Genomic DNA, 27,108 nt, shown 5'->3' with positions numbered 1-27,108 from the left:
AAATAGCAATAATTAAAAAAAAAAAGTAATAAGGTGTGGCTTATCGCCAAATAGTTATCTCAGAGTGGGATGTTATAACGCACTTGAAGTCTAGCCAAAGCAGGGCAATCAAGATAATAACGAATTAATAAGAATGCACTATAACAGGGACAATTCGGAGCTGCAATCCCACGCAAAATATAGGCATGCATGAGATAGCCATTTTCAAACCGCGGGCGAGTTAAAAGCATTTCTTCTTGACGAGACGTTTGAGAACTAGAGACCCAAACTATTAAACCAGTTTAATGGCTTGCAAGTTGCTGTCTCATACTAGGTTCCAATCCAACTACCAACATTGTAAAAGACGAGAACTGAATACGGGTAAAGATTAGTGAAAGGTAGAGGTGTCAGGAGTTTAATACTAAGAGTTACATCTTTTGCCACAGAATCCGTCTGCTCATTACTAGAAATACCTACATGGTTAGGGATACAACGAAGTTGGAGAACGGAACTAGCAGCAAGTAGAGAATGGCATTTCAACAAAATACGTTAAACCAGAAGAGAGTCTGTGTGAACATTACTAAAGCTGGTAAGAGCGCTTTTGGAATCAGACGATCAGAATACGGGCAATAGCAAGCAGCTCAGCACCAAAGATGGATATAAAGGAAGGGAGGCAGTATCCATAGCGGGCATGGTCAAGGACAAATGCACAGACAATTAGCTATCTTGTTTCGAGCCATACGTACAAAAACGCAGAGAGCGAAGTGGTGTAACATAGAGCGAAACTCTTACTGACCAGTGGTAGACTTACTAGAATAAGCCAAAACAGAAATGATATATTAAGACAATTTACATAATAAGGCGGAAGAGCAAGAAAACCCAAGGGATACAGTCCGGCAAAGCAATAGTCAATTCATCCACAAGGTCTAATGCACGAATCCCAAAGGGTCTGGAAACATGAGGACGTGCGCACACCGACTATAGCGGTCACCAGTTTCAAGAACAAAAGAAGCGTGATCAGTGCTTTACGGCGTATAAAATAACGCAGAATCAAATAATTTCTGCGATGTTTAAGAAAAGGTTCATGTGCATCAACAAAGTCTAGGTATATGACTAGCATGGAAAGCACCTATAGACAAACGGATATCAAGATGATAGACCGTATCCAGCTGACTTAGAACAGTTGGCCTACCAGAAGAATAAATCACACAACCATAATCGAATTTAGAACGGGTGAAAGTACGGTAAAGTCGTAATACTGTAGGATCTGCACTCAAATTACGTAATGTTGAAACCAACTGAGTTTGGTATCAAATTGTAAGCCCTGAAAACAAACACTATCAACGAACGACAGGCGTATTTCGTTAAAATAGAGATAAGAATTAGAAACACAAGTATGTAATCAACAAAAATGAACATTTAGTTTTGTTGACAGAAAAGCGGAACCCAGTCTGAGTTGCCCAGGTACATAAACGATTCAAAGTAAGCTGTTTGGGTTGGTGTGTGAAGGTCATAGAAAGTAGTAAGATCATGAAAAATCATGAACAGGAGCAGTAGCAAGACATTACATTACTCACAGCAACAACAAACAAGGTCACATTCAAAACACTACCTTGAGAGACATCATTCCCTTGAAGGAAGCGATCAGAAAGGGTAGAGCCAACAAATACTCTAAAATATCGGTCGCCTAAAAACTATTGTAAAAAAAAATATAAATAAATAAATAAAAAAAATAAATAAATAAATAGGGGCATAGGGCTAAGCAGTCCAAGAATGAAGCTGTTGCTGGATGCCAGGTAGTATCATAGGCGTGGCGAGATCGGAAAAGAAAGCCACTAGATGTTTCTCCATGCCAAAAAGCATCATGAATGACAAGAGGGACAAGATTATCAATAGTCGGACGAAATGGACGGAATTCACACTGGAGGTTCGAGAGTAAGGAATCTGTTACTAGAACTAGATAAACCGAAGATTAAGTAGCTTTTCAAAAACCCTGCACACACAGCTATTAAAAGCAATAGCCCTATATGGAACTACAAGTTGAGACTTTACTAGGTTTTGAAAACTGAATATAAGCCTCGCGCCAAACTACGGAAAGTGTCCACCAAACCATATGATTAAATAAGGTCAATAGACAGGCTTTACCATAAGAGGGTATGATGACATAATGGATGCAAACAGGAGCTGGAGCAGTACCCTTAGTAGTTGACAGGTAGTCTAATTCTTTAGCAGTAAAAGAGCGATTATAGAGTTTCAGAGTACAGTAGAACCCCTCTCGTCCGCCCTCCAGTTGATCCGACCGTGCTCGAGGCGAACTTTTCCCAACTCCTCGGGGACTCACTTGGCCCATTTTCGTTCACTGCCGTCGTGGCATTGTTGTTTACTTGCTGTTACCTCATATCCGCTTTATTATTCCGTCATCTCTTGTATACTTTCTTCCGTTGTGCGTATTTTCTGTACTGTATTGTGCAGTTTTTAGCGCTTATTGTTAGTTTGTTTTTACTGTAGAGAACAATATAGTAATTTTTGAGCTCAGAGATACGAGGGTCGGCTGTTAAGTTCTCGGTCCGAACTTCTCCCTTTTGAATGTACTATCCTGATGTAATTTATGTCATGTGAAATGTTGATCTTTTAAATGTTAAAGTACCAAATTTCACGATTCTACCATGAACTGTTTATATTTTACAGGTAACTGAATGAACTATGGCGGAGCCAGATGTGAAATTCACCAAAGAGGAGTTGCGAGGTATAATGAAGTTGTTATTCCTGCAACAGAAGTCGCCCAAGGAAATCCATGGTTGCATGCTAGACACATTGGTGGACAGTGCCCTTCACACTGCACTGTGAAGAAATAATGTGCGAACTTCAAGCGTGGTGAATTTTCAACAGAAGATGGTAACAGGTGTGGCAGGTCAGTGTAAGTGTGAACTCCGGAAAAAGTGGATCAGATTCATGACCTGATTTTGAGCAACAGACGGATTTCGCTTCAGGAGATAGCTGACAAAGTGCACATTTCCAAAGAACGTGTTGGGTCAATAATCCATGATCAGTTGGACATGCGCAAGCTTTCTGGGAAATGGATTCCGAAATGTTTGAACGCGGATCAGAAATGCGAACGTGAGATTATCGCAGGTGATTTTACGGCATTTTGTGAACGCCAAGGACGATTTTTTGAATCAGCTGTTACCCAGGATGAAACGTGGTTGCATTACTTTGATACGGAAACCTAACAGCACTCATGCGAGTGGCGCCACTCAGGATCTCCAATGCCCGAAAAATTCAAAGCACAAAAGTCCGCAGGGAAGGTGCTTGCCTCAATATTCTGGGATAAGGATAGTGTTTTGCTCTCAGACTACCTTCCAAAGGGCCAACTGCAGTCTCTTGGCTAAGGTAAAGGACGCTATTAAAGAAAAGCGCCGGGGAAAGTTGACACGAGATGTCTTGTTCATGCAGGACAATGCTCCCGTCCACAAGGCTGGCAGAACAATGGACTTTCTGAGGGACCTAGGGTTTCAGTGCATTGACCACCCACCTTACTAGCCAGATCTTTCCCCTTCTGATTATTATCTGTTTCCAAACTAAAAACAGCACTGAAAGGACAAAAGTTTCACAGTGATGAAGAGGTGATAACAGCTGCGGAACAGTTTTTTGCAAACCTTGATTTTTTTTTTGAGAGGTTGGAGAAGTTGCAGCATCGAAGTGCCAAGTGTGTTGACCTTCGAGGGGACTATGTTGAATAGCCTCACACTATCATGCCTGCAGCTCAAGTCTTTCTGGGTCAGGCCGAGAACTTATCAGCCCACTCTCGTAGTTTATTTCACTGTACATCTGTATTTTTCAGTATTTTCTGATAATCCATCCTTTTTTGCGTTCCGACCATACCCCCAGTCCCAAAGATGACGGATTAGAGAGGTTCTACTGTACTAGAGTTGAAGGATAAATGCCTGCGTTCAGCTTGCTGCTTATAGCGAAGGAAGTCTGGGGAATAATAAGAAGAGCTAGAGACAGGTAAAATAACTACTCAGTTCATTTGCTATTTGCTTCTGATCAGTGACAAAATTGTCATCAACGAGGAGGACTGGGAGACACAGCGGTTCATCAGAGCTCAGCAAACGGCTGATTTTGGGCCAAACATCAGTAATCGAACTAGAGGTAGTTAACGTGGAGACATTCATGCCAGCACCGACGTTTAGCATGCTTAATCAGCTATCGGGTTCAAGCTGTGCCAAATTATCATGAGTTGGAACACGTGTATATCGGCAAAGTGCACGACGCCAAGCAAGAACAGCATGACGAATTTCAGGGGACCATTAAGTACGTAGACCATGAATGATTGTGGGGAAATGGTCACTATCACACTAGTCAGGATAAACACTGCAGGTGAGAGGAACACAAATGCGGGCTACAAATAGAAAAGTTCAAGCGCGAATGATAATCATTAAAATCACCAAGAACAACAAGTCATGGTAACTGGTGATCAAGTTGTTGCAGATCATGCATTGTAAAATAACCATGACGAGCAATACAAATATATTTAAAAAAAAAAAAAAAGTTAGCTGTTGGAGAAAAACTAATAGCAACGACTTGTAAAATATCTGAAGATGCAGAAGTGCGGAATGAAGGGTGTTCAAGATACAAACTGCCACACCTCCTGCAGCACGGCCATCGGAGACTTGGTGTCTCAGGAAAATTTCAGTAACAATTTAATATCTTCAGCACAGATCCTTACGGAAAGCTAACGCTGATAGTAGAACTAAGCAGTAATTACCTGTTTCTGTGATTAAAGTGGAAGCCCGGAGAAAGGAGGAGGGGAATTTCCCCCAGGTCACATCTCAAATCGTGGTAGAAGTGAGTTATATTTTCGCAGTACAATGTTCACCATTCTGTGTATTGAAGTTCACTCAAAAATCATTATTGCTTTCAACGAAATTGTATCTTCTGACTTACAAACCTAAAATAGGGAAATTACGTTGAAAAACAGCACGAAATATATAGGGAAATTTCGTTGAACACCACAGGATGTACATGAATTCAGAAGATAATCAATGGGATATACTTCTATAAGTCTGTTACTCTCTGAAAGGATCTGTGCTAGGGAGGGCAATAAATTTTTGCCGAAATAATTTGGTTTTTTTTTTTTTTTTTTTTTTTTGTAGTGAGTACAGCTTCAATAAAAACAGCGCTATCTCTTCAGCGAACTGGATTATTCTGAGATCACTTTTCATTATATTTCCACATTTCAATTTTTAATACAAATTCATACTTACATTATGGCCATAAATTACGGCTCAAGCAATTTGCATTCTTCATGTTATCCACTTTTAAGATGACAGGTATACTCTTCCCATTTGATGGTTAAAAAACAGGATGAAAAAATTTATAATGCTCTTTTAAAAGACAACTTTTGTTGGTATTTATTTAATCGATTTCTTAAATAAATTAGAAATACGAATTTGTTGAAACGAAGCGAAGGAACGAAGAATACGCGTTTTTTCTTTCATAATACGAATAGTAACCTGATTTTAAAATAATAACCGGATCAATGTAAATCAAGGTGGAAAAAAATCATGATTTTTTCTAAAAAAAAAAAAATCATTTTTGTTGATTTTTTTGATTTAAATAGATTTTTTTGATTTAAATCAAATCTTTCTCCTCGTATAATACAAGTCGCAAACTGAAGAAAAAGCATTAGGAATTAGTATTAAATGCTAATTATGCTATTTAAGTGAAAGTATTAGGGTTGAATTTTGAATTATCCCCAACTGTTAATCCATATCTATCCCAAACAAGGTTTCTTAGCCCTTTTAAATTATGGTTCTTTTTAAAGATAAATTATAGACTTTGTCAAGCAGCTACAGCATCATCCCTATTTATCCTAGGATCATGGTACATACATCACTCTCTTTAGAATAGAACAGCTTTTGAAACGGTTACATTCACATTTCTCTATCATGTCCCTGAAGCGGGAAATTTTGAGAGTAATCGGCATTTTTAAACTTTTTTTAAAATTTTGACCCCTCTGTATTCCCCTGTGTTAACGCACAGATCTATCAACTGGGAAATACTAAGGGGTGTACTAAATGTGTGTACAAAATTTCAAGCTTCTATCTTGAGTAGTAAGGGTGAGGAAACTCTTTAACAATGAGCTAAGAACATTCCCACAATCCTAGGATCATGATTTGTACATTATTCTCTTCAGAATAAAACAAATTTTCAAATCGTACCCTTCAAATGTCTCCATCATGTATCTAAGGGCTGAGGGTGGGGGGTAAATTACGAAAAAAGGAATTTTCTGTTAAAAATATCTTTTTTTTCTTTTAAATTTTTACTTCTGTGGACCCCTCCCCCTGTTTTAAGGCAGAGATCTGAAACAAATCTGAAAAATACTGAGGGGTGCACTGAGTAAATGTGCAAAATTTCAATCTTGTAGGTGCAAAAGTAAGCCCGCGAAAAAATAATATTCCCAAATACCCCAGATTCCCGTATAAAACAGGATCTCAGGTAACAGTTTCCTGAAACATCCCTATTAATGCTAGGAGCATAGTACGCAGGGTTGGCAAAAACCATGGTTCTTATTGAAAAAAACAAAAAAAAAAGTTTTTTTGGGTTTAAACCAGGTTTTTTTTGGTTTAAATAACTTGCTCTATGTATTTACATCACATATGGACAGAAATAAGCTTGTTTCACCTTGGTGTTAGTATGCAACAACCGGGTTATGCTGGAAAGGGTCACATAAGCTTAAAGCGGAATCCAAACCGCTTTTCGGCTTACATCCAAGAGAAATTGTCCATTTGAACTCGAAACCGGGACTAATTGGCCACAAATACGATACGTCTGCCGACTCACTCACGAAGGACTCCTGATAAAAATACGTTGACTGATCTTTACATATTTGTTAATGTAATCGTCAAGAGTCATTAGGACAGAAGGACAAAAAGATAAACAATTGCACAAGTAGAAACATTATACAGAATTAAATATGGACAATTTCAAAGTACTACAGAGTACAGAAGAACTCATTTTGTCCAAGTCAGTTCACTACGACTTTTATTAGTCCAAGTTAAAGAAATATAACGACTTACTTTGCATATCAGTAAGAAAAGTGAATAAAGATACGAATTATCTGAGTCCACTTTGGCTCTGACCCATTTATACATAAATAGTTACCAAAGATTCTTGTTATTTCAATAATTGCCTCCAGTGGGTTTTGTATGACACCCCCTCCTCAAAAAACTACGGTATTTCGATGTATTTTATTAATAGTAAACTTTATTAAAACGAAACCATGTTTAGAATTTTCCTTTTGTTGCATAACAATAATAACAAACTATAAAAAAAAAAAAAAAAATCACAAAAGAAACATCCATAAAGTTACATAAAAAAAGTTGCTTTTGTAATATAATCTCTTTGAGTAAAGAATGGGGAATTTAGGTCTGAATGTAGTACGAATAATATATAGGAGTGAAACGTGATAACCCACAAATATGTGTTCATCAAGATTTTACGAATAGTTACACTTTTACGAACATTTTTCATTTTTTGGTTTAAACCAGTTGTTTTTTTTTTTAAAAAAACCAGCTGGTTTAAACCAGCCAACCCTGATAGTACGTACATCATTTTCTTCAGAATAGAACAGCCTTTCAAACGGTACCATTCATATATCTCCATCTGAGGCGGGAAAATTACGAAAAAAGCTATTTTTTGTTAAAAATATCTTTTTTTTGAAAAAACATTTTTTGCCCCTCTGGACCCCGCTGTTTCCACGCAGAGATCTGAAAACATCTGAAAATTATTAAGAGGTGCACTGAACGAGTGTGCAAAATTTCAGTCTTCTGAATGCAAAATGTAACCAGCCAAATAATAATAATAATACGCATAACAAAAAATATCTTTTTAAATTTATGACGTCATCACACACTATGCCTCAACGCACAAAGGCGTGAAAGCATATATAACATGCTCTAAAATGCCTCCAGTCTTGAAGAAAACAAAGTAAAAAGCCTTCTTGGTACTTTTTTAATCGAATAATGAAGATTCTACCCTATCACCTAAAAATAGGTGATATCATTTAAAAGGTTAAGCATTAAGGAAAAAGTACAGCAACGTTTTTCAAAATGACACTTTTTTTTTTTTCACAAATGTTACTGATATTTGGCAGGGGCCTATTTTTAAAAATTCAGAACAAGCTTGCGCATGAAATACATAAATTTCGCGTAAAGTTTTATATATATATATATATATATATATATATATATATATATATAAAAGATTAGGACCCCTCTAAATACGCCCTATTACCTGGGAACAAACAAAGACACGCACAAAAAAGAATTTTCGTCTTAAATGTCGATGGTGATTTCCCCGCTGGAATAGTTAACGATTTTAAAATCCAAACCCAATGTTACGAAAAGAAGAAAGCAGGATTGCTCCGTTATCTGTTCAAAACGGGATTTTTCCTAATCATCCTTTGCATGACACTTGTTTTCATACTATACTGTACATTTGAGTCTCATTGTATTATGATTATTAACTTCCAAAATCGAAATAACAGAACAGAAACGGGGTTTTACTTATTTTCACTTTTAATTTATTTATTTCGGAATTCAATTTAAATCTACGATTTTTATTAAAAAAATAAGTGATTTAAATCTTGATTTAAATCAGACTGATTTAAATCAATCCACCCTGATGTAAATGTCCTTACTTAGATTCAATTTACCTCAATATCCTTATCTGATTTGTCCTTACGGTATAATGACAAGCTTGCGTGTGTTTTTGGTGCACGTGGATCCGTGTCCGATTTCCGTTTGTAATCCTTAAGATTACAAAAAATTAATTACATAATCATTAACTTTCATTAATCATCCGGCTTCTTTAGTCTAAAAGGCATAATCGTGGGACATTAACTAAAAATATATATTCTGTTCAGATTTAATTTTTATTTATTCATCGGCGGCGTTTATGACTTTTAGGCATCTCACTGAGGTCAAAACGGAAGATGAAGAAGTATACACAAAGAAGTTTGAAAGGGACACGTTCGAAGTATGTTTCTGGGATTCATAGTTCAAATATAAAACCAACGCGCTATCAACTGATTCTGCCTCCAGTAGATATGTCAAAAGACAACTAGAGAAAAATTCGGTTCATAATGGCTTAATAGTAACTATGTGATCTTGCGCGGCTGAGTGGTAAATGTGTGCACTTACAATGTGACAGGCCTCGGATTCGATATCCCGAGAGAGCTTACATTTTTGGTGTTGACTCAGCATCATGAGGGAAATTGAGGTTTAGGCAGCTACTTGAATTAAGTACCGAGCTCTGGTCTAAAAAAAAATAATAATGGCGGTCGGATCAGCGATGTATTGGCTACACACACCCTTGTTAAAATTGCAGGCTGGTCACCTTAAGCCCTTCAGAAATTCGTACACTGAATACAGACTTTTAATATTACAAGAAAAACAGCTACAATCGATCATCTGAGAGGGGGGGGGGGAGAGAAACGTAGCTTCTCCAAGCAAACAAAGACTTCTACCGTTTGCCGCAGTACAATGTCACAAAATACCGCAATAACTATTTTTTCCTTTTCTCTTTCCCACTTACGATACATTTTTTTTGTAAAAACTGACTGGTGTTTAAACAAATGAATACCGCTTAAGTCCTAACGCAGTGCCAAAATTATTTCCATACATTATTTTTTATTATTATTTATGTGAGAACCGGAAAAATTTACTACTCAACATTTACAGTTTCTAATTCAAAGTATTATAAAATGTGAGAGGAAACTGTATTTTAGATGCACAGAAGTGGGCTAATGTTAGGCTTACATGATTCTGCTTAATATGATTGTGCACGTTGTACGCAAATTACAAAGCATGACATATCGCTCATTTGTTGCAACCGTGACAACTCAAAAATGACCCTTATTGAGTTCTTGGGAAGAAAAATGTCTTTTACCTAGGTATGTATCTACTTTCTATTGCTAGAGTGACACGCCTGAAATTGCAAAACTGGTCAACAAAGAGCAGTTGTGTCGTTATTGTGTTTGGACTTGTTAGCTACTTTCGTTGAAATATTGGCGTATCTCAAGTTGAGAAGATTCACTTGTACTGGATGTACGTTAAGTTTTAGTAGAAAAGTGTCCTATTTCGCAGTGGCATTATTGCTGAAAAGATAAGTGTTAATTCGTTTTTACTTTCATCAGTAAGATTGCACGATTTGAAATAGGAACTTTATTGCTGAAATAATTTGATTGGTTCATACTAGTTATATTTCGTATTATATCGTTCTTCCAGCATATTATTGTATATAGATTTGTGACATTTCTATTTATGACGTTATTACAAAATACTATATTTTCGTTACCTGATTAGCAGTGTAGAATATATGTAGTTGTGACATCTTCCTGAATATATTTTATTTACTTTTGTATCATTATTGTTGTTAATTTATCTATTCTTGAATTTCGCGTTGCGACAATTGTTCATTTTATTTTACAGTTCCTTTCATGTTCTCTCGAGGGAAGAAGATTCTTGAGCTAATTTCAAAATTACAGAATATAAAACAGCTGCATGCAGACATGGGCCCTCTTAGTATGGCTAACGTGCCGCTGTCAGACAAAGATTTTGAAAGTTACAGAGGAAACGGGAACAGGTCAAAACTCCCACACAAATGGACAAATCTCCCAAGTGCACGAGCGGTCACAACTCCCACACAGGTAAGCGGTCATAACCCCGAACGGTCATAACTCCCACACATAGCAACGGTCACAATCCCCATATAAATGGACAAAACTCCCACACTCAAGAAATGCCAAAACGACCACACAATCGGTCATAATTCCCACACAAATGGACAAATCTCCCAAATGAACGAACGATCAAAACACCCTTGTACTTCTTTTCATTATTTTCAGCGTGTGAAACTTACAAGACGTGCAACCAGAATCATTTCAAAGTGTGGGACATTTATCCATTTGTGTGGCGGTTGTGACAATTTCTGCGTGTGAGTGTTTTGTCCATTTGTGTGGGAGTTATGACCGTTCGTGCATTTGAGAGATTTGTCCGTTTATGTGGGAATTATGACCCATTGTGTGGGCGTTTTGATGACATTTCTTAAGTGTGGGAGTTTTGCCCTAGACCCGAGGAAACACCACATTCAATATTTAATGAAACTTCGTATTGTGAAATCGAATTCAAGGAGGCTGTTGTCATAAACAAGAGCATGTAAACGTCCAGTTAAAACACGCTTTGATTCAAGACCAGGTATTTCTAAGAAGAAAAAGAATGACCTTATGTCCTTAGTAAATAAAAAGTATGTTCCTGCATTTTATAAACACTTTTATGATAAGTTATAATTAAGTTGCAAAATAAATAGGAATTTTAAATTCCCTTTTGAAGGGACAATCTTTATGTCCTTTGTAAACAAGTAGTGTATACATTCATTTCAATTCTACATTTTAGGGTGATTTATTTTTTGATTCTAAACATTCACTTATAAATCACTACTAAACACTGAATAGTTAACAAAATAAAAACAGTAAAGTGACTGCACTAGTTATTCTAAAATCTGGACTGAAGAGAGAATTGTTTTAAATATTTTGTCAAAAATTCTTGTTTCTTTCTTCAGCACTATGGTTTGGACATTTCTACGATAACGTTAACTTTAATAAGACATGTAAAATTTCTCAGTACTTCTTGCATAAATAATTATTAAAAAATCTTTTTCTGAAATGTTGACCTTTCATTACTTTTGCATTGTGTGGGGCATACTTCAAAACTGACACAATTCGAAATAAGTCCAAATAATAAACTATTTGGTTTTAAAAAAAGAACGTTGTATTAGTACATGGCTCGTCTTTAAAATGACATTTTACTACAAGAAAAGCATGTCAGAATGCATTTTTTTACCGACTTTTACAGATAAGAATATCTCCACGGCAAAGATTAAACATCTTTTATTCAATCTATCTATCTATCTATCTATAGAATTATAACATATCGAAACCTTTACACCAGTCTCCTGCAAAGTTGCGATTTTCGAGTGTTGCAGCAAATGAGAAATATGTGCATTTAATGAACAAAATAATGCCAAGATCAGACAAATATTGAAGTTTTGCTTAGTATCATTTACACGGAGAAAATCTTTCGATATATATATATCTTACAGTACTAGTAAAAGAACGAACCACTATTTCTTCTACTTTCACTTCAAAGAACATTTTGGAAGTTGTTTTAAATCAAATCACGCTACTAACAAACGATTTATTACTTGCCCAGCCCCTTTTTCACTATTACAGAATGTTAGAAAATAGTATTTACATAATATTGTCCCTACTAATGTAATTAACAATACGAGAGAATAATCAACAAAATTTCACCTTCACATTAAAACAACACATTTAATTCTGAGTTGCGAAAAATCAGTAGCCCTAATTTTTCCAAGGAATTGAGTTTTATTAAAAATTTATGATAATATATATGCATGCAACAAAGTAGCACTATAGTTATAGATTTTGAATGAAACTGTATTGAGTATTTACCCAAATCTTCCAACATAGTTTTGATGGTCACAGAGCATTTAGCGATTTCCACATCCACCTCAAACACTTCACCGTCAGAACTCTGAAGCTTAATGTTCGGCATCTAAAACAAAAGAAAGCACACATCAGTAACATTAAAACAAAGTTGTAATCTAAAGTAATAATTTTTCTTTAAAAAAGTCTAAACCAGGAAAATAACTTTATGCTACAAATCCTATGAACTTCATGGTGAAATTTACCTATATCTGAAACCATGCAGATTTTTTTTAGGGTTCCTATATCCCAGGCCCTTCGTAAGAATTCCGTGACCACATGAGACTCTTGTGAAATCTGCCTTAACCTCCCCTTCAGTCGACCTTTCCCCACCAATTAGACAATTTTCTTTTAACGTGTCTTTTTTTTTATTTCTTTGCTTTATATTTTCATAGTCACTATTTTTTAAAGTTTTTAAAAAAAGAATTTACAACTGTCTACAAAAGAAATTAGATATCCCTATACAAAATAGTAAAAATATATAACCAAAAATTTCATATAGAAATGGAAAACTATACTTTGCCATAGAAATAATTAACGTAAAATCGTGACAACATTGATCCAGGGAGTTGCTAAAATTTAATTCAAACGAACCATTTTCTTCTTGATCTCACACAGTTCGGTATAAACGATTAGCTCCTATCGATCACTCCCATTTTAGACACATCCACTGTTGCTGTAAGCTTCTCGGTTTTGCACCTAACATTCTTTTCTTAGCTTCCTTTTTGTTATGTCCATTTATCTCTTCCTTCTGCTGGAGGAAGTACTCTCCGTAGCGTCTCTAGGAATATTTTACGTAAAGCATCATCCTTCCGGGGGGGGATTTGCACGTGTTCAATACTTCCTACCTCTTGTACCTGTTGTCAGTACGTCACTGTGTTACTATCGACTAGGAGGATTTATTGACGGAAAACCCTCCACCAACCATTGATTTCCATACAAGGGGCCAATTATTATCATCTTCCATAAATGTTTGTTTTCTTCAGTGTCAGCAAGAAACTGTAAGCAGCATAAGTTCTAATCCGTTACAACTCGGGAAAACTTCAAATTCTACTGTGTTTAGACTTAAATATGAGATGTATTCTACCCTAAAGTTTTCAGCAAGCACACAGCTAGGATGTTAGACGTACGAAGATCATTTATAAGTGAGAAGCTTTTTTGACCAACATAGCGTGAATGCTGAATTACCTGAGGATCTAACGGACGAAAGATCTTTAAAAAGTTTTGAACTTTTAAAAACCTCTCTGTTGAAGTTTGGCAATAATGGAAATCAAGATTCAGCCAGCAAGTACGTCAGAAATTTTTACATGGGGGTGTTCAAAATGAAAGAGGGGGTGCTCTGAGAATAGCGATATACATTTTTAAACAAGCTCAAAGAAAACAGTATATTTTGTTACGCAACTATTGCAATACTACTACTATTAATAATAATATCAGCTCTTCTCAATGATAGGTTCAATAAAGGAAGTTTACACATTTGAGCATTTATTATTATTATTATTATTATTATTATTACTATTACTATTAAACTAAATAATACAATGAAACCTCTCAAAACGGATATCGGTGGAACACGATTATTTGTCCGTAAATGAGAGGTGTCCCTAAAAGAGTTCTCTCTCGTAACACCACCACCACACCACACATATTTACAGCATGAAAGAATAAGAAAGTTTGTCCTCTTATGGTGTCCACTATTGAGAGATGCCCGTTAAGAGAGGTTTCACTGTATTAGGAATTAACCACCACTATTTTACACAGTAATTACTTTGCAAAATTGTCATTATTTCAACTTATTCACCCCCAGCAAGTTTTAGTGGGTGATTTTTTCCAAAATATTAATTGGGAAAAAATTCCCTCGTCCCATGCTGAAATCACATTCGTTTAGTAATTAATACTGTACATAGTTGCAATTTCATTATTTTAATATTCTAACCCTGTTGTTAGCATTATTTGTTGTAATATTTGATATCAATCTCCGCTCCTGCTCCTTCCTGGCTACGTTATTGGCTCTGAATACCTTTCATAAGAAAACTATTCATTGATTTAACTGTTTTCCATAAATCCAGTTTTTCAAATTACATTTTTTTTTTAATGTAGCCTAATTTTAATAATCCGCTCAAAGTTTACTTTACAAAAAATTAAGCTAGCGACAAATGCGTTTCTGCATAACACTAGACTCGGCCTAAAATACATATAGTTCTTACTTCAATCGATCTCTTAGTTTCTAAAAACGTTATGACTACACCCTTCTAACTTCCGTCCGTTGATACACCACTTGCAGAGTAGCACTTACCAACTGAATGTGGTATATTTATAGGCTTATTACTATATTGTAACATTTTTCCTTATTGAGGAGGAGGTAGGTGAATGACCGCTCAAGACGTTGCCAATTTCAGTCATCTGCATCTGTCCATCTATCTCTCTTCTCGGAAACGACCGCGGAGACCAGGAGGGTAGGTATGAGCGGGTCTGTTTTGTCAATTTTTTGGATCAAAACACCGCCCGAAACAATGAGGTCATGTGGTTCTCGAAGCCGTACATGAGAACGAGGTCGCTTCGTATTTTGTAGCGAAATAAATAAACAAGAATACTGATTTCTTTCCTAAACGCTAAACTTTTTTTAACTTGATGTAATAAATAACCTATATGGTACTGATTGATACAATTGGGTTTGGTGGAGAATTCCTTTTCCATCCAGGGGCGTGTGTAAAGAAATTTGGGGGGTGTTGGGAGGGAGTAGATTACTCCCTGGGATTCAGCGGATGTCATGTAAATATCCGTTTCTGTTGTTCCCTGGCCTCTGTTCCTATTTGTACAAGAAAACGTCTGGCAGTAAATTGGGAAGGTTCTAGAACACAGGTCCCCTATATAGGTTAGTAGCTATGTTGGTTTCTTTCTGCACCAAAGTTTAATATTTAATTCACTTAGTTTTGCCGAGCGAGCGTTAGCGAGTGAAGGTGGGTTAGAGCCCAGCAGGGCACGTTATTTTCTATCGTTATTACAGCTAAATGGGAAGGGGGGCCCTGTGTTCTAGAACCTGCCCAGTAAATCCATGTCAACACTGTCTACAGTAAGATTTTCTGCTTTTGTCACATCAATAGTTAATAGCAATGGATCTGTACATTTCAGTTGTTCTGGTTTCATATATCGAATCATGAGATCTCTTAGAAATATCTCTACAGCATCAAAGGCGAATGGAACCATTGATTTTTAAGTCAAGTCTATGCAGAAAGGACTAGCACTCAACAGCTACTATCCTGCAGAAAGCCACTTTGCCTTTTATAAATTTATGACTTGCAGTCTTCTTCAGGCTTTCTACAAATCTCGTATTTGGTAGCTCTCCCAATTCCCTCTGAAAATATTCCAGTATTTCAGTCCACTGACTCAACACCAGTTTCATCGTACAACGGGTAATATGCAAGCTGCATATACTGAGATTTCTCGATCTTTTCCCTTGCCTTACCGGTAACCTTCTGGTGTAGCCCTGAAGATAAGAAAGGAAGTTTAAATTGTTTGGACAATCTATGGAAATTTGTAACAATTTGGTCAGTGGCAAAAGGAAAATTTCTTTCAGAAACTGGTAAAACACACCAGTCCTGTAGACATTTTTGTCAGGAACAGAGACAAAAATCTGTTCCAGAATCTTGCACGTATATCTGTTTGTACCATCTGAATAACTTTAAATCTTCACCGAAACAATTCAGTAACTTACAAGCTTTTAAGCAGTCTAGTAACTGCTCTTGAAAAAAATGGTCCTAATCCTGAACAATTACACACGAAACCTTGTCCCGTCAAATAGTGAACGCTTACGAAATTAGACTATCAACGATCATCATCTTGAACACGAACACAATGACACACTTTTGCACACAAGCTGAAGAGCCCAAATAATCCTCGCTTTGCACATTTTATCTTTTATAAAACTATTAATGTTTCTTGGGTCACTTTTCTCCACACTCTTGTACTGTTTCCTTATCTGTCCCTAGTAGACGCTGAAGACTAAAAAATACAAGTCCTGATTAATATGACAAGCTTGTAGAAACGGAACTACTTGGTTTATTTGTAACAAATGTTGATAAAATTGTAAACTAATCATACTCTAAATATTTTTCAATTGAATTGGTCCTTTCGTGTGGGATTATAAAGCTTGTTTTCTATACTGCTTTCATTTATAAAACTTTCACAAATTTTATACCACGCCTTAAACTTAGCACAGTTCCTACCCAAGATGAGAGCCTTTGAGGGACTCGATGTAATAAATCAACGATGCATAGTTGCGTTGGGTGGAATTAACTTTGAAGTTAAGTTCAAGATATTTTTGACATTTTTAAGTATGCTCTATTTATTAAAACAAACCGTCCGACGAAACGAATTTTCCCTTGACTTTCCAGTTTGTAGACATCTTGCCTTTTCTCATACATTATATATTCAGGAAACACGAATGTCGGTGATTTATTAAAAATATTTTCTGAATATGAACATGTATGAACGGTAGTCAGAGTGAAAAATGATTCCTATCTTCGTTCACATCCTTTATTGATATTCACATTGAATTAAATTGTAGTATTTCCGACTCAGTGAACAAACTTGGATGAAATTAGATCTTCTGTACTGTGTAACATTGTTTTATTAATAATCTATTTATTTTAGTAATGTGTATATGCGTACTCTCTGTAGCGATTTCACTGGCGTTGCGCATTTTCTCCCCTTCTGCAGTGACTTTTAAAAACATTATAAAGTATGCAAGATCAGTACAACGAATTTCTACTAGATGTCATCTGTGGACTCGTAGCCTTCGTAGTCAAGAGTGAGAAAGTGACTTGAACCGAGATTCGAGCTGGTGTTAACGACTACGCCATCCAGTGCGCTTCCCAGAACAACAAACACATTCTCTCTTGTAGTTGGTACCCTCCACTCAGACCGCATGGCTTGTACAACTAGCTGCTGTGCTTGAACAATCCAGTGTCCATATATTGAGAACACGTAACATATGCATGTTAGGTTAGTTTAGTTTCTGTTCAATTTATTATGATGTAAGTAATCGCGGCGGTGCTTAACAAATTTAACCCCAAAAAGGAATGCTAAACTTCACAAATGGGTACAAATTTATATTCTTGGTAAACTCTTTCCCTGGTGCTTTGAAGTGGACCTATTTTCATAGCTACATATGTTTACAAAAGACGATTTATTTCGCAACCCATTTGAAAGTGTGGGGCCTGAGATGGCACCATTCGAAGTCACAGACAAGTGGTTCTCAACCTGTGTAGCGACACACAGTCTCAGAGTATGTCGCGAAATTTCAAAATTTGAAAATCATGAAGGGTTTAATAATCAGTTACAATCAACTGCGAGGTAGACTGTATCAGTTTACGCCTCAGCAACAGCAACAAGGTTCAGTACTACATAAAGTAAGTACTTAATCTTACCGTCTTGCACTACTATAATTTCTATAAAATAAATGTCGTGGGCGTTCTGTAAAATGTGTCGTACTAGTCAGTCAAAGAACTAAGGCAGAAACTACTGCCTTGGATTAATATAATATTAGTACCACCGTGCTTCAAAGAGTTTTTGCACACAAAGTGTTTGACTTGGAACGCATACAGTGCTGTATTATGGAGACTCATGTAGCAGTCACGCTTAAAAATATCTTTTCTATCTTATTATAATAGGTAATACGTCTTTTTCTACCTTATTATTAGAGCCCGGATTTCCATGCAGAAACAAAACCTCAAAATATGCAAGAACAATATCAAAAATATGCATTTAATATATGCACTGAAATATAAACTAAGAAAATAAAATGTCAGCTTCTCACAAAAATATATTATCTTAATGATCTCTGTTGCAATGAACTATTAACATTTTCCTTAGGTTTCCTTCTGTCAACCCTTTGCGTTTATCAGTAAGAAAAGTTTCTTTCTACATCAACAGAAGTCCCTGGTGCATTAGAAAGACACCAAATGTCTTCTTGTGTTACGTTCCCTTCCAATTCCACGTTTTCACCATTGAGTACATTTGCAATGGCACAGATGGTTTTGTACCCGGGATCTTTGCCTAATACTTTGCAAAGTTTATCTGACGCTACTTTCGCAACTGGAGTTCTTTCATCGGACAAAATCTTCGATAATTCGCCCAACAAGGAGAGTGAATGTTCCAAAGCATTCTTACAGGACTCCAACTGTCTGATAATTTCAGGTATTCTCGAAAAGTGGTTGTGTATGTACTTAACTTTGTTCTCAATGTCACTTGTAGAGAAACATTTTTGAGACACATAAATAGCGGCTGCATCATCGGGACTTAGTGAGTCCCCAAATGTCTTCACTTGATTTAAGTTATCTGCATAATACGGCACAATTTCTAGCCACGAGCTCCACTGGTTGAGAAGATACTGGAAAATCTTTCGCAACTTCGCGAAATATACGTACGCGCGATGAATCTTTTACAAATACTTTCTTTACATTTGATACAAGCGCGTCTACTGCTAGATATTAGCATCTGATGGTTTCTGCTACGCAATGAAGACCGTGTGCAGGTCAAGGCAGGTGGACTAATTTAGGATAGGATATACCACTGTCTTCTATTATTCTATACAACATTTTATTCTACACCTGTGTTTACAAAGTGAGTCAGTTCACTTTAAATATACCCTACTTTCTTGTGATATACTCTGAAATATGCATGCACATTGAAATTCACTCAAAATAAGCACTTATATACACCAACACATGCGTCTCAAACGAATCCTTGCAAGTCCATCGGAAAGAAGAAAACATTTTCCATACATTTCCACGTGTTGCCATAAACATGCATTTTGCATATAAATCCGGGCTGTACTTCTTATAATAAGTAACACGTCTGCCACTTTATATGAATACCTTAAATACTTTCTTCCTGAAGTAATAGATTTTTCCCGTAAAATGGTGTAGGTTAAATTTAAGACCACGATATAGACATAGTTTAACGAACTAATTTCTGCAGGCGAACAGCTGTATCTTATGTTAACAAAGTTAAGTGCATATAAGAAAGGGCTGTATTAGATATTTTTCGTCGGCGTACAAAAGCTGTAGTGTAGCGTTACTAGTATAAAACATTACAAGTGCTATAGAAACCCACATCACTGCGAACATCCATATTAAGGTACCTTTAAATGCAACACAAAAGCACTAACTACCCCACTACTATATCACTCTGCTAATATAATCCAAACTAACCTACTCTACGACCCAAAGCTATCTGACTGGTAAGACATCTAGTAATATGAGTGTCACGATGTGTTCCCACTATCTTCTTTACGCGCACATCCACCATCGCTGATACTTCTGCTCCTTACGGTGTCAACAGCTTCGCTCTATTCGGATAGCACTCGTGCTTTATACTGGCCACCTAGTAAAGTTGGTTGGGTGCTCTTCCTGTCCTGTCTTTATGGCGCATGTCCTGGACGCTATATTTATATGAAAACCGCCGCAGACGGCGGCCCCGAAATACAAAATTTACAGAGATATGAACAGAATCAGATTAAATGTGTTAATGAGAGTAACAAACGTTTGAAAGTTCATTACTGTAGGGTGATTAATAAGAGAGAAAACATAAGTTCAATTGTGGACTGTAGGTGATCGCGGATTAATGCAATATGAGGTGAGGTGGCAGAATAGCATAATCTGAGTGTTATAAACCCACTGTGTTATTAACTAACTTAGGATATATATGCTGCTGTATTATCAAGGGGGTCAAGGTGGAACAAAACTAGCTTTGAGGGGCTTCTGAGCCCTTCGCTCACTGAGTTACGTTTCGTAACGTAAGTATTTCACCTTATTTATCAATAAAGTTGTGTGTGCAGAGTGGACTAAAACGTACCACGTGACATTACGTTACAAACGGGTGGTGAAACTTTACTGTAATTTCAACCGCACCCTTTGGGAAGACATTTAATCGACCGCATTGTTTTAGTCATTAATGAGTAGTATGTAGCTTGCAACACTTAACAGTTTCAGGGTATTAATTTCGCGCAGTAATACTATACGGATGTAGGAAACAGCAAAAGAAGCGTGAAAATAAGAAATATGTAGTTAATATTGAATAGTGAAGGCCAAAAATGAAACCGGGATAATTGTAGGTAAGATATATGAAAATAAAGTCGTGTGGGCCATATCTGGGGCCGCAGTCTGCGGTACTTTAACCTTTAAGTTTTCAACAATATGGCCTCCTTGAACTACATATCTATGGTAACGAATATTGTCAATGTGGGCCAGCGCAAATATTTCCGACAATAAATAAATAAATAAAAACTACTGACCGTACTATAACTGCTGTATCGCCGGACCAATTTTAGGAAATTTACCGCGTCAATTGGAGAATTTATTTAAGTTTGTGAGGAAGAATGAGTGAAAGTCGGGTAAGGGGAATAGTAAAGTTAAGAAAATGTTTGTTTTTGATATTATAAGCGACACTGTATGTGGAGGCGGAAGGACTATTTCGCGGAGAGGTACACTTGTTTCAGCATTACTGCTGTATCGCCGGACCAATTTGAAAATCGAAAAATGTACCAAAATGTACTGCATTCGGTTATATTTGGTTGGATTACATTACGTCACGTTCGATTACGTTGCGAGCCGTGCAGTTTTACTATACATATCATAATATAAGTATTAGTAGGAACCAGTTAGAAGCGCCGCAGGGTTAGTTGGGTTGTTCTCGACATGAAATAGGTAAATTAAAGACTTGCCCAAATATTTCTTGCCTCTTTTACAATCTATGGATCCGTATAGTAAAACAAGGGCATTAGTGCCGTATCGCCGGACCACTTTGAAAACTAAAAAAAGCACCAAAATGCACTGTATTCGGTTGTATTACATTAAGTTACGTTAGGGGCATATAAACTAGGCCTAGTCCAAAAACAAACCTGTGCTAGGTGGCCACTAAAAGCACGGATGCTATGTAACAGAGTGAGGGCAGGAGCGGAGCAAGGGGACCGAGCGGAACGAGGGGGTGCCTCCGAAGGAAGTAGGCGCGTCAGCGACGGTGCGTATACGCGTAAGCAAGGATAGTGACAACATGTGGGTTTTGGCGGTCATAGATACTTCAATAGCACTTGTCAGTTTCATACTTGCAACGCTTCACTGTTAACATAACAATACAGCTTCTGTGCACCGTGCAGAAATACATCCCCGTTCAGTTAGAAGTCACTTACCTTCAAAACTTTGGCTTGTAAACTTTTCCAATTTCAGGAAGAAAATCGTGTACAACAATTTACCCGGGTTTTTGTTTTCTTAAATAAATACTCCGCTAAACAGCCCTCGAAATGCTCTTCCTTCTTCCCCAACGCCATGCCTTTCGTGCTACTATATCATAAGGAATGTACCTCCGAAATAGTCCTTCCGCCTCCACATACTGTGACGCTTGTATCATCAAAAACAACCAACAAAAATAACAACTTCCTTCACTTTTACTATTTCACTTACTTCACTTTCACTCATCCCTCCTCACAAACTTACATAAATTCTCCAATAGACCCGGTGGCAAATCTTTACTTTAGACAAGGCAGTGACAATAACCGCTCATCTGAACCGGTTCCTGCTGTTACAGTTACAGTTTCCAAGAACAAAAGACAGAAAACAACATGCCCTGCGGGGCTCTAACCCGCCTTCACTCGCTAACGCCCGCTCGGCAATACTATGTGAATCAGGAACAAAAAGGACATTAGTGAGAAAATATCTATGTGAATAAGGAACAGCAGGGAATTAGTAACAACCTGTGAATAATACTAACAGTGACAGGATATCACTGCCTTGCCCAAAGTAAAGAGTTACCGACCCGGTAAATTTCCTTCCGGCGATATGGCACTTAACCTCTATCTAAAATCACTGCTGTACTTATTAGTAGTCAGCTAAGTTTTGTTAAAAATTTCAGGAGAAAAACGTCAGATTACTTTAATAAATTAATTGTCTGAGTTTCCCTAAAAATAAGCTGTGCATCTATACTTACGATTTCAGGTTAATTTTAATATTCCTTCATTCCGTTCGATGCTTTTACGTGATTGAGCTAGGTAAATTGTCTTCGAAACTTAATTTAAATTAGTATTTACTTGGCTTCTATATTAGTACATTTTTTTTTTTTTTTTTTCGATTCAATGCTATAAATGACCAGAGGTTAAGACCAAGCACAAACAAAAAGAACAAAGGTGAACATTACCTTGTAACCTGCAATTAGAAATCAAAATCAACGAAGTTTTCCAGACATAAAATACTTTGAGCTTAATAATTTAAATAGTTCTTCTGCACGACCAAAACCATTACATTATAGGTCTAAAACTTTTATCTTTGTCAACTCAACGTTCATTCACCAATGAAGTTTCCCAGCGATTAGCTTTTGTTTCCAACATGGTTGTTAAGGTAGCTCTTTCAACAAATAAAATATATATTTTACTTATTATAGTTAAGTTTAAAAATTGTATAACATCACTGTAACGAAACTAAAGGTTATAATTAAAAGAATATAGAGTTACAGACACAAAAGCAATTTTTTTTACCTCTATTCCTTTAACTCACAGCCTTCCACTTTCTTCAAATGAAACAGTCCGTCGTCCGTCCGCTGTTCGTCTATTTTGGTGCTAGCACAATTTTAATCAAATTGAAAACTCAAAATAACTAGTCAAAATAATTACAACAAAAGACAACTAAAACTATTTGTATTCTTATATTTTAAAACATTAAAATATATTCTTTCGCTAACGAATACGTCATTTTTTTTTTGTTTTAAAAGGGAAAACAGAAGTTTAATAAGAAATGCAACACTAGGTGTTGCAGAACTTCCTAGAGGGGTTCCAGTGGCGTAGCACACTTTTGCGGGCCCCCCTGCAAAGTATAGAGAAGGGGCCCTAGTTGTAAAGCCGATAGAAGTAAGGTTGAGGTTCTACTTCTTTAAATCTTTATTCATCGCAAGACTTCGGGGCCCCCTATACCTCGGGGCCTCCCCGCACTGTGGGGGTTGCGGGGGCAGCTGCTACGCCACTGAGGGGTTCAGGGTTGACCAAATGGTTCGTATACGTGCCTTTGGGGCGGGAGACACGGGTTCCATTCCACGTTGTAGCTCACATAATTCGGATTTCACGTTAAGCTGTATGTCTCAGGGTTGTAAATGAACTAGCTTACCTGATTGCGCTCGTTTTTCGTGTTCTATTATGAGCTAGTTCGTTTTGAAAAATGTGAACGTGAGCATGCACTCACCAGTAGCGGTTTTAGCGGGAAGGCACGGGCCTACCCAAAAATTTTGAAAAATATATAAACTCTAAAAGATCCAATAAAGAGTAAATATATTTTCCACTCTTTATGTAGATTGTAGATAAATAGCATAACCACTACTATAAAAGTAATTTCCCACTGTCATCAATCAAATACCCTGTATGTATAGGCCTATGTATCCATAAGTAGGGTGACCATAAAATTTTCAGCTAAAACGGGACAGGTTTCGGTTTTTTAAAATTCATGAGAAATGATAAACAGGTCAGTGCGTAAATTAGCGCCTGTTTACCTTAGCAATATCTAATACATTTATATTGTAATACAGTAAAATCTGCCTTCAAATGACACTTTATTAAACGGAAAACTGTCTTAAACGGAAATATTTCACAGTCCCGTGAATTTGCAGTAAAAAAAAAACTGTAAAAGTCCCTTCATTAAGCGGAAACTGTTATACGGACAACGGAAAGCAAAATAAATATTTAACGGAAAATTCTGAATTTCGGACTAGAGCATTTAGAAAATTTTTAGAAAATCTTTGAGTTTTACGTCCCACGGAAAATTTTTAGACATCATGTGAGAGGGCAAACGTATACATTACAATGACTGCGATAAATTCTTCGTTCCTTTGTTAGATCTTTCTAGACAGTGTTAACCTTCCCCAACCAGTACTACGCGTATTCACCTCCCGCAATTTTCAGTTAGTCCTACGGAGGATGTCAGCTGTCACTCTTCTTTGTATAATCGAGTCCCTAGCAATACCTCTGTAGGAATTTCATAGTTGACGACATTTCTCTTCATATTCGCGGAAAACATGTTTATTTATTATTTGAATAAAAAAATATGAGGTAGACATTCTGTGACCCGGGCATAACTTCAGAATCCGTCATTTTGAAAAATGGCCGATTGACCCCCGTCAAAGTTCGCAGACATGCATTTTAGTGCCCCTTATAATCATCCGATTGTCGTAAGTAATACATCGTTTGAAAGGGCATAAAACACAGATTCAAACGATATATAACTTGTGCTCATACTGTCTAAATTTTAGAAGAAGAAATCCTAAAATTTAGGAGAAAATAGGTTGTTTTTTTAATTCTTGGGCAGTTGGCAACACTTACGCTTACTGTACGCCAACAAAAATAATCTGGAGTTTAAATTAGATATTTGTATAAAACATACGCAACAATCATGCAGATCGGTGTAATACAAAGCAAGAGAAAAATTAGAAAGCAAATATTGCCAATGAAGCACATTTATTATTAGGCTTATGGAGCTCCCTCCTCTTTCCGTAGTTCTCCACTACCACTACGCAAATGAAACTAACTTGTCCATATATAATTCAAATTCGACTATAGATGTTGTAGCGTCATATATGGGGGGAAATTTATTTATTTTATTTATTTATTTATGACTTCTATTACGTGGCGAAGTTAAGGCTCTGCAGCCTTCTCCGAGCACTTAATCACGTGCATACATTACGTATTTTTTTTTTTAAAAAAAAAAGCACCAATATATAGAAAATATTAACAATTAGAATAAGAAAAGTACTGAACCACAATAAAAAAGAATATACTACTTACGAGGGCAAGTCAAGAAAGACTTGGACTGATTTTTTTTCCCGGCAGTTCTGTTAACGCTGGAGCTTCATAGTTTGGCATACAAGTAGGGTGGGTCTTGCTGTGCATATATATAAAATGTTGTTAAGGAATCATTGCATGTTTGGTGACCACGACTTTTTATTGCAGGTGATGTTCTGCGCCGCCTCTAGAAGTCGCCTGTAGAAGAAATGGAGTCATTACGAGATGAACAATTTGCAGCTATACGGTTCTGCTATCGCCTGGGGAAAAGTGCAACAGAAACTCTAGGAATGTTGAAAGCAGCCTACAAAGATGACGCTCTGCCACGAAGTACCGTGTTCTGGTGGTTCAAAGAGTTTAAAGAGGGCCGAATGACAATCACGAAAGCTGGTGGACCAGGTGTATCAGCGTCAGCTGTTACCGAGGTGAACATTAACACGGCAGCAGTCATTGTTAGAGAAGATCGCCGCATCAGTATCGACGATCTGGCAGCCGCACTACGCATATCTCATGGCAGTGCCTTCAAAATTTTGCATGACCACCTCCACATGAGCCGAGTGTGTGCGCGATGGATTCCGCAACTCCTGACACCAGAGCAGAAGGCCGTTCGAGTGGAGACTTGCAGGGAGCTGTTGCAAAGGTTTGAGGATGGTGGAGACGCCTACCGCACCGTGCGACTTTTTTCTATTCCCTGCCCTAAAATCCAGACTGCGTGGACGCCGCTTCTCCGATAATTCCGAGGTTCTGAAGGCATCGGAGGCGGTTTTGAAGGACCTCTCAAAGAATGGCCTGCGACACGTGTTTGAGGACTGGAAGACTCGAATGAAAAAGTGCATTCAAATGGGCGGGGACTACTTTGAAAAGGATCATGTGCCTGTTGCTGAGTAATAATAAATTGCCTAGAAAAAAAATCAGTCCAAGTCTTTCTTGACTTGCCCTCGTAAATAAGAAAAATGGTTAAACACTTCAAAAACAAAAATTGAAAATAATATACAATAGAGGAAACAAAAATAACATGGAGAAAACCTAAATTGCATATTGCCTATAGCGGTAAAAGAAGTATGAATATATAAGCTGTACAAATTAACATAGGTTACCTATTGGTTGTGTGTTCATATGTGGGTTATTAATAATCTGGTAAAACGAAGATGCCTCATGTGCTACCAGTATCCTTATCTTTACTTAAGAGAAGGGAATTTACAGATTTTTTTAAATTTGGCAACTGTGGAAACGTTGTGTAACATATAACATATAATATAGTTCACAGTAATCAAAATTTCCCATTATGGGCGATTCTGAGGTTACGCCCGGTACGCAGAATATCTACTTCAGATATCTTAATTTGAACAATCATGTTGTCTATGAATATGAAGAGAAATGTCGTCAACTGTGAAATTTTGATAATTTTGATGATGAGAAAGATACTATATCTGGATTACATAGAACACACGACATTATCATGGTGTTCTTTCAAGATGCGTCAACGACTCTTCCGACAAAGCCAAGTGTTTCGTCCATGAATTTAGATAATAAAAGCAAGAGAATGCTAACGCACCTATAATATCTTGAAAGGATATTATATCTCCCCAAAACCAGGGTGCGAATTGGCGGGGGGGATGCCAGGGATTTCCCCCCCTGACAAAAATCTTTCCCACCCTGGAGAAGAAAAATTTTATCCCTGGCAGGGATAACTTTTCCCCCCTCTGGAGTATTTTTAAATGGACATAAAGATAAGATAGAAAAA

General features: G+C 36.9%; 1 protein-coding gene across 2 annotated transcripts in view; it reads right to left on the bottom strand.

Moving 5' to 3' along the window:
* The window catches only part of LOC145680742 (S-phase kinase-associated protein 1), a 34,716-nt gene extending 11,483 nt beyond the window's left edge, over positions 1 to 23,233 (bottom strand). Inside the window, exons 1-2 of one of the 2 annotated variants that reach the window (XM_081751703.1) lie at positions 23,079 to 23,233; positions 12,518 to 12,620 (exon numbers count right to left, since the gene is read on the bottom strand). In XM_081751703.1, coding sequence (XP_081607829.1) covers positions 12,518 to 12,620 — 103 coding nt within the window. In that variant the 5' untranslated portion in view covers positions 23,079 to 23,233. Of the gene's footprint in view, positions 1 to 12,517; positions 12,621 to 22,741; positions 22,901 to 23,078 lie in introns of those variants that run through there. The other variant, XM_081751704.1, reaches the window with a different exon arrangement.
* Positions 23,234 to 27,108: the final 3,875 nt, after the last annotated feature.

This window comes from Thermobia domestica, chromosome 3, assembly GCF_964235325.1.
Source record: "Thermobia domestica chromosome 3, izTheDome1.hap1.1, whole genome shotgun sequence".
Taxonomy (NCBI): domain Eukaryota; kingdom Metazoa; phylum Arthropoda; class Insecta; order Zygentoma; family Lepismatidae; genus Thermobia; species Thermobia domestica.
Note: the sequence above shows the minus strand (reverse complement) of the source record. Positions and strands in the feature narration are given on the sequence as shown.